Below are 15573 nucleotides of genomic sequence, written 5' to 3' on the forward strand. Positions count from 1 at the left end.
AATTTTGTGGTCAAAATTGGATATGCATGCAAATATTGATTAATTGGGGTAACCAATATATAGTGACAACCGCAGAATTTTAATTCGGTGGTGACAAAAATGTATGCAAAATTTAATTTATTTACTTTGCTTGAAAACTTATCGAGCCTAATATATTTTATTTTGTTGAGCCATATGTTCTACTATTTTCTAAAGCAAATTTGCCGATAAAAAAAAATAAATTTTAGCAAATTTTCATTTACTCTACTTTGCACAACTGATTCAGTGCCGGCAATAGAAAAAAAATCAAATTATACGTAAAATATACAAAATTTTAGTACATTTTTTGAATTCAGAGAGTTCGCTTGACCCACCCCTGCTAATATATGCAAGCTAACATGTTGTGTGATTGCAAGTTGAAGCTGTTATAATCAAAGTAAAGACTTTCGAAGTCGTTTGGCATTGTCCTATTTAGTTCTTCGAAAAACACTTACGTTGACAAGTCATAACTTTCGATGCTTTTCTTCTTCGTCAATCAGATCGATTGGCGGAGGAGTTCAATCGAATTGATTGGCGGAGAAGTTCAATCGGATCGATTGACGCTTTTACAGGTTTGGATCACTTTCTATTTAACATATATATTAATTGTCTTTGCTAAATCTGAATTGTGTGTGATTTATCTCTGATTACTGCTGTTTCTTGTGCTTTTGATTTGTGTTTGATCCAAGGGGGCAATCAATAACACGCCCAAGAACTTAAAAAAATCCTCGTATTGTACTAAGAAATTGTACGATAATCGTGAAATATTAGCAAGTGTCTGCACCCGTGTTATACTAGCTGGCACAATCAATGTTGGAATTCTTGATTCGTCCCTAGCCAGTTATTGTTGTGGGTTAATTTGTTGGGTTATTTTTGTTCTAGGTCCATGGCCAGAGGGAATTAGTTTTTGTGGTTATGATTGTGGTTTTTATTTATTTATTTGGTGTCAAATCGAGTTTATTAATTTACCGTTGAAAGCATTATATACGCATACGGCATATATCTGATGCCATACCTTTTAATTAGTGAGATGGTTTTCCCTTCCTCACATTTATAATTCTTGTGTTTTTGTGTTTATTCATTTATTATAATGTTGTGTGGATTGATTTTGTTGAATGCTTGTGCAACATTGTTTTTTTTTTCTTCCCGTCAAACAAAAATTCATAAAAAGGTTACGAAACAGAGTACCACATTACGAGTACACACATAAATACTAGTCTAGCACTTGCCTAATGTTTAGGCTGTCTCTTAGAACAAATTCTCTCATAGCAATGGGTATGTCCATAACATTGTTTTATTTTGCTACAGCCTAGACAGATTTGGATTTGTGGTGGGAGACAGAAAAAGGGGAGCTTATATAATGGCCTTCCAAAACCAGATGTTCGAGCACTCAGGACCATTACATCTGAGAGCTGTTGATTGGTAAGACCAGCTAGCTACACCTACATTTTGGTACATATTATTATCTCATTCAATAGGCTAACAGGGAGTCCCAAAAAATGGTTAGTTCTAGTAGTTATCAGAATCGCAGGATTAGCGATTCAATTCGCGATTCACACAAAATAACCATACGAATCGATAGGTGAATGAATCACGGTTTATACAAAATTAGTGGTGATTCGTATGATCCATGGTTCGATTCACGATTGACAAAAAAATGATACCAATCTATGAGTGAATCAAAGTTTATTACAATTGTTGCGTTTGACTATTTTGAAACCATTTTGCGGTTTTGCCTTATTTTTCTTATACAAAAGCAAATATAAGATCATGTGCTCTTAAGTACAAAAATCCTTATTCCTCAGCAAAATTTGTTAATTTTGTTGATTGGTATTTTTTCTGATTCGGAGCATGTTGTTAACCATTTTTTCCTCATTCTTCTTATAAACTAAAATAGACATTCTAAAAATGTTTACTGTAGCGGCCTCGGTTACCGAGACGGTAACCTGGCCATGTGTTACGAACCAATGTCCCCTTGGAGGCGCGGTCGTCAAGACGGTGGCGGCTAGAAGTCTTGTCTTACGGTTCGGTTTGAGGCTCGGTTAATGGTGACATGGCGTGCTCTCGCTTCGGTGCTCCCTTAGCTTCCAGGAGAAGTTATGCCAAGAGGGGTCCGTGAGGATTACGTGGCAGACGTAATCATGAGAATCAGATCTGATCATGTGCTCCGTAACCGTTTTCGCTCCTGTCATCACATATGACGTCACCCGAGGCGGTTACCCGAGCGTATCTTCCACGCGCTAGCTTGGAGGGCAAGCAAACCTAGGTCTATAAATACAAAGGGATACTCGCCTTTGGGAGGTATGCCATTCGACCCTAACCCTAGATCCATATTCTCCCCTGAGATCTGACTTGATCATCGGAGGGTCACTGGGCTACTCCAGCCCTGGTGACTTGTTGCAAGTCCAGAAGTAGGAGAACGAACCTACGGAAGGAGAAACCTAACCCAGGCCAAGGTCCCGTCAAATCGAACCTCACAAGCAGGTCATGTTGGTCGGTCCCGAACCAAAACGCCCTAGAACCGACGACGGTTCCAAATGGACGATAACATTCACCGAGAAGGATCTCGACCGCATCCAGCTTCCCCACAATGACGCCCTCGTAGTCATGCTACGCATCGAAACTTTCAACGTCCGTCGCGCCCTCGTGGACCAGGGCAGCTCGGCCGAAGTCATGTACTACCCTCTGTTCAGGGATCTGAAGCTTCCAGACACCGACCTCCGTCCCTCCGAAGTGCCTCTTATCAGCTTTAATGGAGCTCCGGTCTGGCCCGTCGGCATGATCACTCTTCCAGTCCGTGTCGGCTCGGTGACTCTTGAAATAGAATTTGTGGTAGTCGACGTCCCTAGCCCTTACAACGCAATTGTGGGGCGCACCTGGCTGCACAAGCTCAAGGCGATCGCTTCCACCTATCACCAAGTGGTCCGTTTCATTGGTATTCATGGGCGCCAGGAAGACTTGTACGGAGATCAAACTGCGGCAAAAAAGTGCTACGTCAACGCCGTCCGAAGTAATAAACAGACCTCCCGTGTTAATCTCATTGAAGTCCCTGAGGCCCCAGTTTTGGAGGACGTCGGTAGACCCGCTGACGACAAGACCATAGAAGACGTGGTCACCATCCCAATAACCGAAGACGGTTCCTGCTTCTTCCTTGTCAGTTCCTCACTTAGTGACACTGATCGGAATGAGACGATAGCTTTTCTCAACCGGAACATCGAAGTGTTCGCTTGGACCCCATATGAGATGCCCGGGGTCGACCCCTCCTTCATTTGCCACGAACTCAACATCAACCGAACCAAATGCCCGGTCGTACAAAAGGCACGACGGTCCTCTCCTGTTCATTCCGAGGCCGTTATTGAAGAAGTCAACCGACTCCTGAACGCAGGGGCAATTAGAGAAGTTCAGTACCCCATGTGGCTGGCCAACACTGTCGTAGTCAAGAAAAAGAATGGCAAATGGCGGGTCTGTGTCGATTACTCAAATCTCAACGACGCCTGCCCAAAGGACTTCTTTCCCCTTCCTCGTATTGACCAGCTCGTCGACGCCACCTCCGGACACGAGCGACTCAGCTTCTTGGATGCCTACAGGGGCTACCACCAGATTGCCATGAGCGAAGGCGATGTCGAAAACACGGCCTTCATCACCCCCCACGGCATCTTCGGGTACCTCGTTATGCCCTTCGGTTTAAAGAATGCCGGGGCCACTTTTCAGCGAATGATAACCAAGATGTTCGAACGGTTACTAGGCGACACTATGCTGGCTTACATCGACGACATGGTAGTTAAAAGCATGTGCGCCAGCAATCATCTAGCTCACCTCGCCGAAGTCTTCGAGATACTCAAGAAACACAAGGTCCGCCTCAATGCCAAGAAGTGTGTCTTCGGTGTCAGCTTCGGTAAATTTCTTGGCCACCTCGTCTCCCAACGCGGTATTGAAGTCGATCCTTCCCAGATTCTCGCTATTGATCAACTCTCGGCTCCCCATAACAAGCGCGGCGTTCAGCATTTGATTGGCATGGCCACAGCCCTGAATCGGTTTATCAGCCATTCTTCGGACAAATGCTAGCCATTCTTCACACTTTTAAAGGGCAGTCGACAGAGCTTCAATTGGACAGAAGATTGTGACCGAGCCCTCCAACGACTAAAGGAGTATCTTTTCAAGGCTCCACTCCTTGTCACCCCTCGGGACCAGGAAGACTTGTTCGTCTACCTAGCTGTCTCTCCGCACGCTGTAAGCTCGATACTCGTCTGCCAGGCGGGTCGGGAGCACCAGCCAATCTATTACTCCAGCAAAACAATGACTCCCGCCGAGACACGTTATCTACCTTTAGAAAAGCTCGTTCTTGCCCTCGTCTTAGCTTCCAGGAAGCTCACTCCTTACTTCCAGTCACACCGCATCATCGTTCTCACCGAGTACCCTCTCAAGTCTCTCCTCCGGAAGGCAGATCTATCCAACCGAATCTCTCAATGGGCCGTTGAACTTGCCAATTTTGAAATACATTTTCAGCCTCGGACAGCAATAAAAGCCCAGGTACTCACCGACTTCATCACCGAGCTTACGCCGCCCAATACACCCGCTTCGGCTCCCACCCCGAACATCGAGGCAGTACTCCAAGCCAACCTTAGCACAGCCTGGCAGCTCTTTTACGGAGATGTTTGGAAAATGTACGTCGATGGCGCCTCTAACAGTTGAGCCGCAGGTGCAGGCATCGTTCTCCTCTCCCCCTCCGGTGTCCTGCACGAAAGCTCATTCTCCATCAACTTCCCAGCCTCTAACAACGAGGCCGAATATGAAGCACTAATCTCAGGACTTAAGACTGCCGAAGCCATTGGCATCGAAGAGCTTGTGGTTTACAGCGACTCCCAATTGGTGGTCAACCAATTCTCCGAAGAATATGAAGCTCGGGATGACCGCATGCGTACCTACCTCAGCGCCGCAGTCCAGCTCATTAAACGCTTTAAAGCAATAAGAGTCGAGCACATTTCCAGGGAACAGAATGCCCATGCCGACGCCCTTGCGGGGCTCGCTTCGGCATACTCATCTACAGAGCACTGTTCCATCTCCTTCAATTCCATTGACAAGCCCAGTTTTGAGCTCGAAGCGCTAGATAAAGAGGTACTCAACATAGACCTTGGCCCGAGCTGGATGGACGAAATCATCAGTTACTTGCGAGATGACTCTCTTCCCATTGACAAAAAGGATGCTCACCGGCTCCGCAACAAGGCCGCTCTCTTCTGGCTCAATCCAAACGGGAAGCTCTACCGAAGATCGTTTACCGGCCCATACTTATTGGTTGCACACCCACACCAAATACAAGGCATCATTGAAGAGCTCCATTCCGGCGACAGCGGTTGCCACTCCGGCGGGCGATCCCTCGCTCACCAAGCCATTTTCTAAGGGCATTGGTGGCCGACAATGAAGAAGGATTCTGAAGAGTTCGTCAAGCGCTGCAAGAAATGTCAAATGTTTGCCCCTATCATCCACCAGCCAGCCCGGGATCTTAGCCCTCTCACAAGCTTTTGGCCTTTTTTCCAATAGGGCATGGATATCGTCGGTAAACTCCCCGTTGCCCCAGAAGGATTTAAGTTCCTCCTAACCGCCACAGATTATTTCTCAATGGGGGTCGAGGCCGAACCCTTGATAACTATTGAAGAAACAGACGTCATTCGCTTCGTTTGGTGAAATATCATTTTGCGCTTCGGTGTCCTTTTCGCTATTATTACAGACAACGGACGACAGTTTATTGGACAGAAATACCGAGCCCTATTAGATGAGTTCGGCATCAAATGGGACACATCCACTCCGGCTTACCCCCAGGGCAACGGACAAGCCGAGGCTGCAAACAAGGCAATTTCATCCGGACTTAAGCGACGACTCGAATCACGCAGAGGCAAGTGGGCCGAAGAACTACCCAGGGTACTCTGGGGCTACCAAACTACACCTCGGCGATCCACCGGTCGCACTCCTTTCTCCTTGGCATTTGGAATGGAGGCGGTCATCCCTCTCCATGTCGGACTCCCTACAATTCGTACAGAAAACTTTGATGAGTCGATGAACAACGACAGCATTGCTTCGGACCTCGACCTAGCTGAAGAGGAACGTGACATCGCAAGGATCAAGCTCGCGTCGTACCAACAGGAGGTTGCAAAAGGCTACAACCGAAGAGTCTGCCTTAGGTCGTTCAAGCCTGACGATCTCGTCTGGAAAAAAGTGGTGGAGAAATCCAAAAAGCGAAAGCTAATGCCCAACTGGGAGGGCCCTTACCGAGTCCTCAAGCACCTCGGCTCAGGAAACTACAAATTGGAGAAGTTGGATGGTTCCCCCATTCCTAAAACATGGAACGCAAACAACCTGAAGAAGTTCTATGGATAGTACTCGGTTACCGAAGCCCAATTCATTTCTTTTATATTGCGTTTTCTTTTAAGTTTCAAAGACAACTTGCTTATGTAATGACAACACCCCAACAACTATGAATGAGAATTTTCCTTTCTTAGCACTACTTGTACCTTTTGCTGTTTAGTTACCTACACTTCGGTCTGTTCTCGCCCGGACCGTTTTTACACCGACTTCAGGGATATTGTTCTCTCAAAGGTGATACCCTCGAACAAAATTTCCACCAAGTCGCCCAGGCCTCTTCGGTCGTTTAGACTTCTGGTCACTCGCTTTAAAGATACTAGGCTTCCTCCCGAGCCCCTTACACCGACCCACTAAAGTCTCTCACTGCTCGGACTCGCTGTGTCCCGAACTTGTGGCTGAAGCCATATCCCTTCGCGACTTCAGCCTACGTCCCCAAGCAGTACTACCATCTCACGTGTCTACTCCTCGCTAGGCTTATTTCCGTTAACAAGCAGAGGTGTGAAAATTCAAAATTCAATAGATACTTGCTTCTGATTCCATAATTCGGTTCCTGCCAACCCTCCTAAAGCAGGGGCTCCGGATCAGGTCACTTTTTCCTGAATAAACATCCTTTCTATGCTTGGCAAAATTCTTCGGTTAATGCTTCGGTTAAACTTGTTTTACAACTCTTCAAATCTCACCGAAGCAGGGGCATCATCACCCAAGCAGTAAACCAATCAGACAAGCATTTCAAAGAAAACATTCAGGAAAAGAAAGCATTTATTCACAAGGCATCATGAGTTATAGCGCCAAATCATAAACAAAAAGGTACAGCTTCGGTATCAAATATTTACAAGCCCTGGAACGGCAAATTCCAAATGTCCGGAGCCGTCCAGTCAAAGCTACAGAATCAAAAGCCATGAAATCTCAAAAATAAGGGGAAAGGAAGACACTATCCTAAGCACGAGCGTTGGGGTCGAGCTGGTCCTAGGGCGCAGGGGCATTTGGATCGGCTGAGTTCCCTGGGTTTTGGTCCTCGGACACGGGCTCCACCACCTCTTCCTCTTCCTCAGGCAAGACAAGCTCTTCGGGAGGCGCCTCAGGAAGTGTTCGAAGATCGGAGTCTTCAGGGAGATTGAGCCTCCTCACCAAGGCTTCATGGCTATACCGAAGGTCGTCCAAGAAACGGTCCCAATGCAGCTCGGCCTCGATCTCCCGAACCTGCTTCTTATATTCTACTCCGGCTGCGTCCCAACCTTCATCGTAGCCTCTTTTCCTCGCGAAGTCAACCTCTGTGGCCCGGGTGACTCTTAGGGTGCTGGCATCCTCCTCGGCCTTGGCGGCCCTGCCCTCTGCCTGCACCCTCTCCCTGTCACAACTTTGGAAGTCCGCCAGGTAGATATCGCAGGTCTCCCGAGCCAGCTTTAGGTCTTCCTCCTTCCGGGCTAACTCCCGATTCAGCTTCTCGGTCTCCTTCTCCTGCGCCTTGTACCGGTCATTGATAGCCAATGCCCGAGCGCCCGCCTGCAAACAAAGAACAAAAGAGATTTACCAAGTGCAAACATTCAAATTGAAAAGAGCGGGACGTAAACCATTAACTTACAGTGAAAAGGGCCTGAGCTATCTCGGCCGTGATGTCCTCAGTCAAGCCCGTGACAGCCCGGGCATCCCTTGGAAGAATGCTCCCCCGGAGCATCCCGAAGGCTACCCCGAGGTTCTTGACACTGTCGGCGTGATGGATCTGGCGACTGGCGAAGTGGCGGAACTCCGGAGCCCAAGGGAGCTCCCTCGGATTGACCTAGGAACCTTCCTCCGCTCCACCGATCCCCCCTCCTGGCTCTCCCTGCTCCTCCTCGATCAGGATCGTCTCCTGATCTCCCCCTTCTCTGTCCCCCCTCAAGCCGAGCCCTCTTTTCCGGGGGCTCCTGTGGTGAAACAGGAGTCACCCTTGAAGTTTTGGCGTCTGGCGTACCGGGGACTATTCCCCTGCCCCGACCCGCTGGCCTCCGGCGCCTGAGATTCAGCACCTCACGAGTTCCGGGACCTGCCATCTCCTTTCTAAGCCCAATTCTCTCGGGCGTATCTCGGTCAATTTCCTCGCGAAGGGTGCCCCGAGGCCCGGAGTTACTTCCCTCGGTCTCGATCGCAGTCTCTCCTGTCCCCCTCTCCCCTCGCCCTCGTCCTCTCCCTCTACCTCATCCTCGCTCTGCCCTCGGGACCCCCTGCTGCCTCAGTTTCTTCTTTAAAAAGCTTGTGTAAGTTGGGACGTACCCGAGCAGCTCTGGTGCGTACCGACTTGTGATGGGAATGGCGTAGGCCACTGTAATCCGGGCCCGGATAGCTCTTTCTTGAAGCTCTTGAATGATTCCCTTGGCTGCAAGGCAATACCAAAACAAGGGATCAGTATAAGTATGTAGAGCATAGCAAAAACATACAAAGCATCTACCGAAGGGTAATTTCTACCAACCAGGAGCTCCGGTCCCAAACTGCACTCTGGTAACGGTATCCGCATTCTGCCCTGGTCCGAACATAAAATTTTCGGTTACCGAGACGTAAATGTTCGCCCACTCCTCGGAGTCGGGGAGACGGTCGACAAGGAACGTGTCGTATCCCGTCCTGCATGAGAGGTAGTATCGGTTGCTCTCTCGGTTGACTCCCACGAGATATACGCCGAAGAGTTCTTCGACCCCAAAGGTCAAGTTGAACTGCCTCCTTAGCTCGATGACGCTGGTGATAATTCGGTAGGAGTTTACCGTGAGCTGGGAGGAGGTAAGAGAAAGGGTCCGGCGTACTCGTCGGACGAATTGATGTAGGGGGAATCTAACCCCTCCCTCAGTGATTGCCATCAGGGGAAAAATCATTTCCTCTGGTCGGTGAGCAAGGGTCTTGGGGTTGTTGTCGGGAAGTAACCGAACCTCTACGTCCGGAGGAATGCTGTAAATCCTTTTGAACTCGGCGTAGGCAGCCGGGGTCCCGTTGAAGTATAGGTTCAGATAGGGACACGGCCTCATCGGCCTCCTTCGTCCCCGAACCTCTTCAGGGGCATCGGCGAATGGGCCCGGTTCGTGGTCTGATGTACCGGGGATCTCCATCTCCCAAGGGACAAAGGTTGTGACGGGACGTGAAGCTCTAAGAGGGTCTGAGGGTTCAATAGCGTCCAAAGGAATTCGGTAAAAAACCTGAGCGCGAATCTCCTCAAAGATCTCCTCAAGATTAGCAGAAGATGAGCTACTGGAACTGTCCGAGGATACTTCAACAACCATTCGTCCCTACCTAGCAAAAAAATGTGCAAAAGCCCGTTAGCTATATGCCAGGGAAATGCAACATGACCTAGCAAATGGGACGGAATGGTCGTCGCTCCTTAGTAGATTTCCGGGGACCCTTCTCCGGGAAGGGTCTCCGAGGCCAGTGGTTATTCTTATGGTCTCGGGTTGAAGATTGGCCTCGGGATGAATATAGCCCTCGAGTTGAATTTAGACCTCGGGAAAATGAAGAACAAAGCGCTGGAGACGCCCAGCGCCGCCGTAAGCCAAACAGCGGTGAACGGCGGCACAACCACAATGCGTAAAAATGTGGATTAAAGGGAAAAGAGCTTGAAGAAAATGATCAAAACACGAAAGCTAGCAACTAAAAATCATCATACCTGGGTTTCGTGTCAAGATCTGCGTCCAAAACGCTCGAAGTCTTGATCAAGAAGCGGAGGGCAGCGGCGGCGGCGGTTCGTCTTTGAAGCACAGAGGAAATGGCCGGTCTGTCTTGGTTTCCCTTATTTATAGTGGGAGGGTCGAAGAGTTGCGCGGGAAACGAGGCATCGTGCTCAGGGCCGTTGGATCTCTGACACGCGTCTTTATTGAACGGTCGGCATCAAGGGCTCTGCGCCGAGGTCAGAGCGCCGAAGAGTCAGGCCATTGGCACACTGACACTTGTTCCCGAGGAAGGTGTTTCGTACCAATCAGCTGACACGGCACGTGCCGGGACAGCTATCAAACCCTTTAAAGGCCGGGAATTATCGACACGTGGCCCCGGCGGCTAGGGTTAACTGTTTGTCACCTCCCAAAGTCGCTCGGTAGCAGGAGTAGGCAAGATTCTCCTGCGGGGGGTTCGTGAGGATATCAACTCCCCAGAGCCAAGATGTGAGGCTCCAGAGAGTTGAGGGGCTATTGTAGCGGCCTCGGTTACCTGGCCATGTGTTACCAACCAATGTCCCCTTGGAGGCGCGGTCGTCAAGACGGCGGCGGCTAGAAGTCTTATCTTACGGTTCGGTTTGAGGCTCGATTAATGGTGACATGGCGTGCTCTCGCTTCGGTGCTCCCTTAGCTTCCAGGAGAAGTTACGCCAAGAGGGGTTCGTGAGGATTACGTGGCAGACGTAATCATGAGAATCAAATCTGATCATGTGCTCCGTAACAGTTTTCGCTCCTGTCATCACATATGACGTCACCCGAGGCGGTTATCCGAGCGTATCTTCCACGCGCTAGCTTGGAGGGTAAGCAAACCTAGGTCTATAAATACAAAGGGATACTCGCCTTCGAGAGGTATGCCATTCGACCCTAACCCTAGATCTATATTCTCCCCTGAGATCTGACTTGATCATCGGAGGGTCACTAGGCTACTCCAGCCCTAGTGACTTGTTACAGGTCCAGAAGCAGGAGAACGAACTTACGGAAGGAGAAACCTAACCCAGGCCAAGGTCCCGTCAAATCGAACCCCCACATTTACAACTAAGATAACTTATACTCATGAGTTATCTATTTTATTCCTGTTGAAGTTTCATATGATACTATAATGTGAGTAAAGAACTAGTTTGGCTTAAAAGAGCCGAGCGGCTTTTTTCTTCGTCATTATTCAAATTTTTTTCTGCATTAATTAGTTTTGTGGATTGTTTATCTGTTTCGATGAGAGAAATCAGAAAAGTATAAAAGTTTGCTCCGGATTCAAAATTTTGTGAATAAAGATGAAAAATAAGCCAAAAAGTTAGTAATTTTTTTTTTGGGTTTTTTTTTTTTGTCTTTATTGAATTTTTTATATAAATTTTGATCTTAATTATTTTACTTTTCAAATTTCTTTTATCGAGACAGATCAATAATCCACAAAAAATTGATTGAAAACTAACAAATGCAAAAAAAAAAAAAATTTGAATAAGGACGAACAAAAAACCAAACTGGATTATTAAGCCAAACAAGTTTTCAATAGATATACTCAGCATTCTTAATATAAAATAATTTTAATTTTCCTTTCAAAAATAAAATGAAATAATTTTAATTTTCTAGATGGTAATTATACAAGTAGCTGTGAATATTGTTGGGCATAGTATTCTACATGGATGCACAAATTTTACAAATCAATCTTTTTAATTATTTTATACTCCTAAAATCACAGACCAGATCATGGCTCAAAACCTCGGACCAACCCACGTATGTTGCCATATAAGCTAGTTTTGTACCTATTAGGCTACAAACTTTTTTTGTTTGTTACGGCTAAACTTTCTATTGTATAATGAACCTTCAAACGTCTATTTAACCACGTGATCATCAATTAATAATAAAAAAACAAACTTCAATATTGGTTTAAACTTAATATTTTTAATTTTACAATCTCACCTTATTATGCAGGTGCATATATAGATACATTTCCTTTTGTATTTATATTTGAAATTTGGACCGAATATGTACGATTAACAATTCGATTCGAGTCGCGTTTCGAAAAAAATGGGTCAATTTGATTCTTGATTCGATTCACAATTTGACAACCTTGAGTCTGCTCTACCCTAACATGCATTTCGTATGGTGATTTATGATTTCTCTCCTCTTATGATTTTTTTTATTAAAAAGGGTCAATTTAATTTTTGATTTTATTCACGATTTGATAACCTTGAGTGATCTGCTCTACCCTAGCATGCATTTCGTTTGGTGATTTATAATTTCTATCCTCTTATGATTTTTATGATTATATACGTACATCAAATGGTTTTGAGAGGCATTTTCAATTTCAAATTGTCATAGGAATAACCCAGACCACCGTAGATCAGTTGCTGCTAGCTTGGTTCAGGGAGTGTACAGTCTAGAACACGACCGCCTGGAGAACCGCCAATGGCATCAAGCACTTGCTCCTCTCTGGGGGGACTACTTCAATTTCAAGTTAATCCGCAGTTTGGTTGACAACGCTGATCACTCCATCTTCGGTGCCATTTACGAGTTCGAATCCCCGCCTCCCAACGGTCACCGCTATAATCCGCGCCAAAGCCCTCCAAGATACGTGGTTGCCCTCCGCGGCACGATGACCAAATGGGAAACCATGTCACGGGACCTCAAGTTGGATGTCAAGGTCATTCGGAACACGCTCGAACGGGACCCCCGCTTTCAGCTTGCAATGCAAGCTGTGCGTGACACGGTTTCCATAGCCGGAGCCGCAAACATGTGGTTAGCCGGACATTCCTTGGGCTCGGCCATGGCACTGCTGGCCGGAAAGAACATGGCCAAAATGGGATTTTATATGGAAACTTACCTCTTTAACCCTCCGTTCATAGCCGTCCCGATAGAGATGATGACCAAAACCCAAATACTGAAGCACGGGGTTCGCGTCACGCGCAGTGTTATGACAGCCGGAGTCGCGATTGCTCTCGACGGTCTACATCAAAGGCCTTGTATGGGTGACTGGTTTGCTATGTTATCGGGGTGGGTTCCGTACCTTTTTGTGAACCCGTCCGATCCTATTTCCACAGGGTATGTTGGGTATTTTGGACAGAGGGAGTGGATGGCGGAGAATGGAGCTGCAGCTGCAGCTATTGAAAGCCTTGCTACAAGGAATACAATATCAGGTGCAAGTCAACCACTGCATCTCCTTCCTTCAGCGTATCTGACTACCAATGTGAGGCCCGGTCAGGATTTTAGGCATTCACACGGGCTAGAACAATGGTGGATGCCGAATATCCAATGCCAATCCAAGCTTCACCAGTATTTCAGGTAATTGATGATTTCAGTACGCGATACTTTCCTCCTGGGCCGGGGAATGGTTGTCTAGAGCACGTACATTGCATGGTTTGGTGTATTTCTTTGATGAACTTTATGTTTCTTTCTGATCCTGAACTGTATTGTGGACATGGAAATTAAATAAGCCGGAAAATCTTGACATTAACCGGGATGTTTGTGAAGCTATAAAAAGCTGTTGTTTAAGGTATTGCACTAGGACGTTCTCTCCTGATTTCTTGGCTGGTGCCACCCACTTTGGCACTAGTGTTATCCTAGGAAATTTTTGATAGAGCTAAGAATCCATTTTTTAACAATTTATTTGTGTTTGTTGTAGGCTTGTAGCCTTATAGGTTAGATTTTGCTCTGCTGGTTTAACAGATACTTTTGTCAGACTTTGTTCTTTTATCTTATCCTTGAGAACTGTCTACCAGAACATGAAATCTAAGCACTTTTTCTTGTCTATATGTAGACTTCTACCAGGGAAAATTGTAACCCAATTAAGTCAAATGCTTAAGCAATAGATACCAAGAACAGGTTACACATGGTACGTTGATCCAGGAAGGCTCTATATCACTATATGCATCTTTCCAAGGAGTAACTAGTTTGGTCAAATAAAAGAGACTGTTGATCTTAGATTAACTGGACTTGAGGTGAAATTAACTTCAACTCGAGATGATCATACAGTGCTAGTTCGACATTAGAGTGTGTCTCAATTTTAGCTAAAGTTCAGAGGATTCTTTTAATAGGATCTTCACCTAAGTTTGCATGTTTCTGGAGACTGTGTCTTGGACTCGACCTTTTCCCTTTGGATGTGAAAAGTTTACTCTTTTTTGGTTTTGTTCCTTTGTCGCCGAATGCTTAAGCTTCCATTTGGGCATTCTACAATTTTCCAGAGAGCACTGCACTGCATTGCCTTCAGATCTACATACGTTGGTATTTGATGAAATGATGCAGTTGTTGGCTCTGATCTACCTACGTTGTCACAATGATAACATCATGCTTTGTTTGATTGGAGTTTCATTGTGAATACGGTCCCGAGAGATAGATGGATGAGCCACCACTTACTACCCAAAACCCCATATATATGTGACGACTTTTTTTTCTTTTCCCCACATCTATACGCTCAATGCCAAGAAAAACGATAAATGACCTGATATTTATGTGTTTGTTCAAGGTCACATTCAGGTTCTTGATCCTTTCTTTATGGTACAATAGTACTTGTTTACGAGTGATAACAAGCTTTATATGCTCTTTGAGCTATGCATTGTCACGCCTTGTGGCAGACTCAGGAATTTTGCATATTTTGAAGGGATTATAGTAAAGTCATGCAGATTTTCGGGGGAGTAAAGTAAATCATTACGCTGTTGAAATGGTTAAAATGCAAAATGCCTACCAGAAATTTACTACAATTTTGGGTGGTTGTCCCGCTCCACCACCCCTGGTGTCTTCATATTCGTTGAACTTGTACGACAACTCCTCCGATAAGAATAGATTTTGTCAAAAGGGCAAAGTCCACTTTCATCCCCTGTGGTTATCGTCATGTGCGGATACTGCCCTTATGGTTCAAAACTGACCACATAACCTACCTGTGGTTTTGAAAATGTGCGGATAGCCCTGCCGTCATGTTTTCCATCCATATTAACGGAGGTGTATTTCACACGCCTCTAGAATGTAATCTGAGTCGTTCATAATGTATAAAATAAAGAATAGAGTATCTCTGTAAAAAATCATCTCGATCAGGTATCAATAACCCAGTGATCTAATTTTTAGTAAATTTAAATTTGAAATTTTAATTTCATAACAAAATTGATTCGACCATGGGCTTTTCATTTTTTGATTGACTTGAATTTTGGCATAGATATAGTACTCGTCAAAATTTACAATAACAATAGCTTGGATTCAATTTTTGGTATAGGGGATAGTGTGGTTAAATTTAAAAAAGAAGAAGAATCAAGGGACAAGATAAGGGTATATCGGTCTTTTAATGTTGTATCCGTTAATATGGATGGAAAACATAACGGCAGGTGGTCTATCCGCACATTTTCAAAACCACAAGTAGGTTATGTGGTCAGTTTTCAACCATGAGGAGGGTATCCGCACATAGAGATAACCACATAGGGTCAAAGTGGATTTTGCCCTTGTCAAAATATGGGCTCACGGTAGAATCCTCGTCTCTTATGAGAGGTGTGTGTCCAGAAGGTGCTCGTGTAGTTACTCTTTCAAGAATACACAGTCGAAACCCAAAATAACAT

At 45.8% G+C, this 15573-nt stretch overlaps 1 protein-coding gene across 1 annotated transcript; it reads left to right on the forward strand.

Annotated features, from left to right (window-relative positions):
• Positions 1-438: 438 nt before the first annotated feature.
• Positions 439-13625, forward strand: LOC131309540 (GDSL esterase/lipase At4g10955-like). Its single transcript, XM_058336160.1, has 3 exons — positions 439-590; positions 1327-1440; positions 12356-13625. The coding sequence occupies exons 2-3, from the start codon at positions 1379-1381 to the stop codon at positions 13317-13319; spliced, it is 1026 nt and encodes a 341-aa protein (XP_058192143.1). The 5' UTR covers positions 439-590; positions 1327-1378; the 3' UTR covers positions 13320-13625.
• The last annotated feature ends 1948 nt before the right edge of the window (positions 13626-15573 follow it).

Source organism: Rhododendron vialii, chromosome 2a (assembly GCF_030253575.1).
Source record: "Rhododendron vialii isolate Sample 1 chromosome 2a, ASM3025357v1".
Lineage (NCBI taxonomy): Eukaryota > Viridiplantae > Streptophyta > Magnoliopsida > Ericales > Ericaceae > Rhododendron > Rhododendron vialii.

Coding starts and splice junctions, on each gene's coding strand:
- LOC131309540 (XM_058336160.1), top strand. CDS start 1,379: ATGGCCTTCCAAAACCAGATGTTCGAGCACTCAGGACCATTACATCTG. Junction 1,441..12,355: donor CATCTGAGAGCTGTTGATTG/GTAAGACCAGCT, acceptor AAATTGTCATAG/GAATAACCCAGACCACCGTA.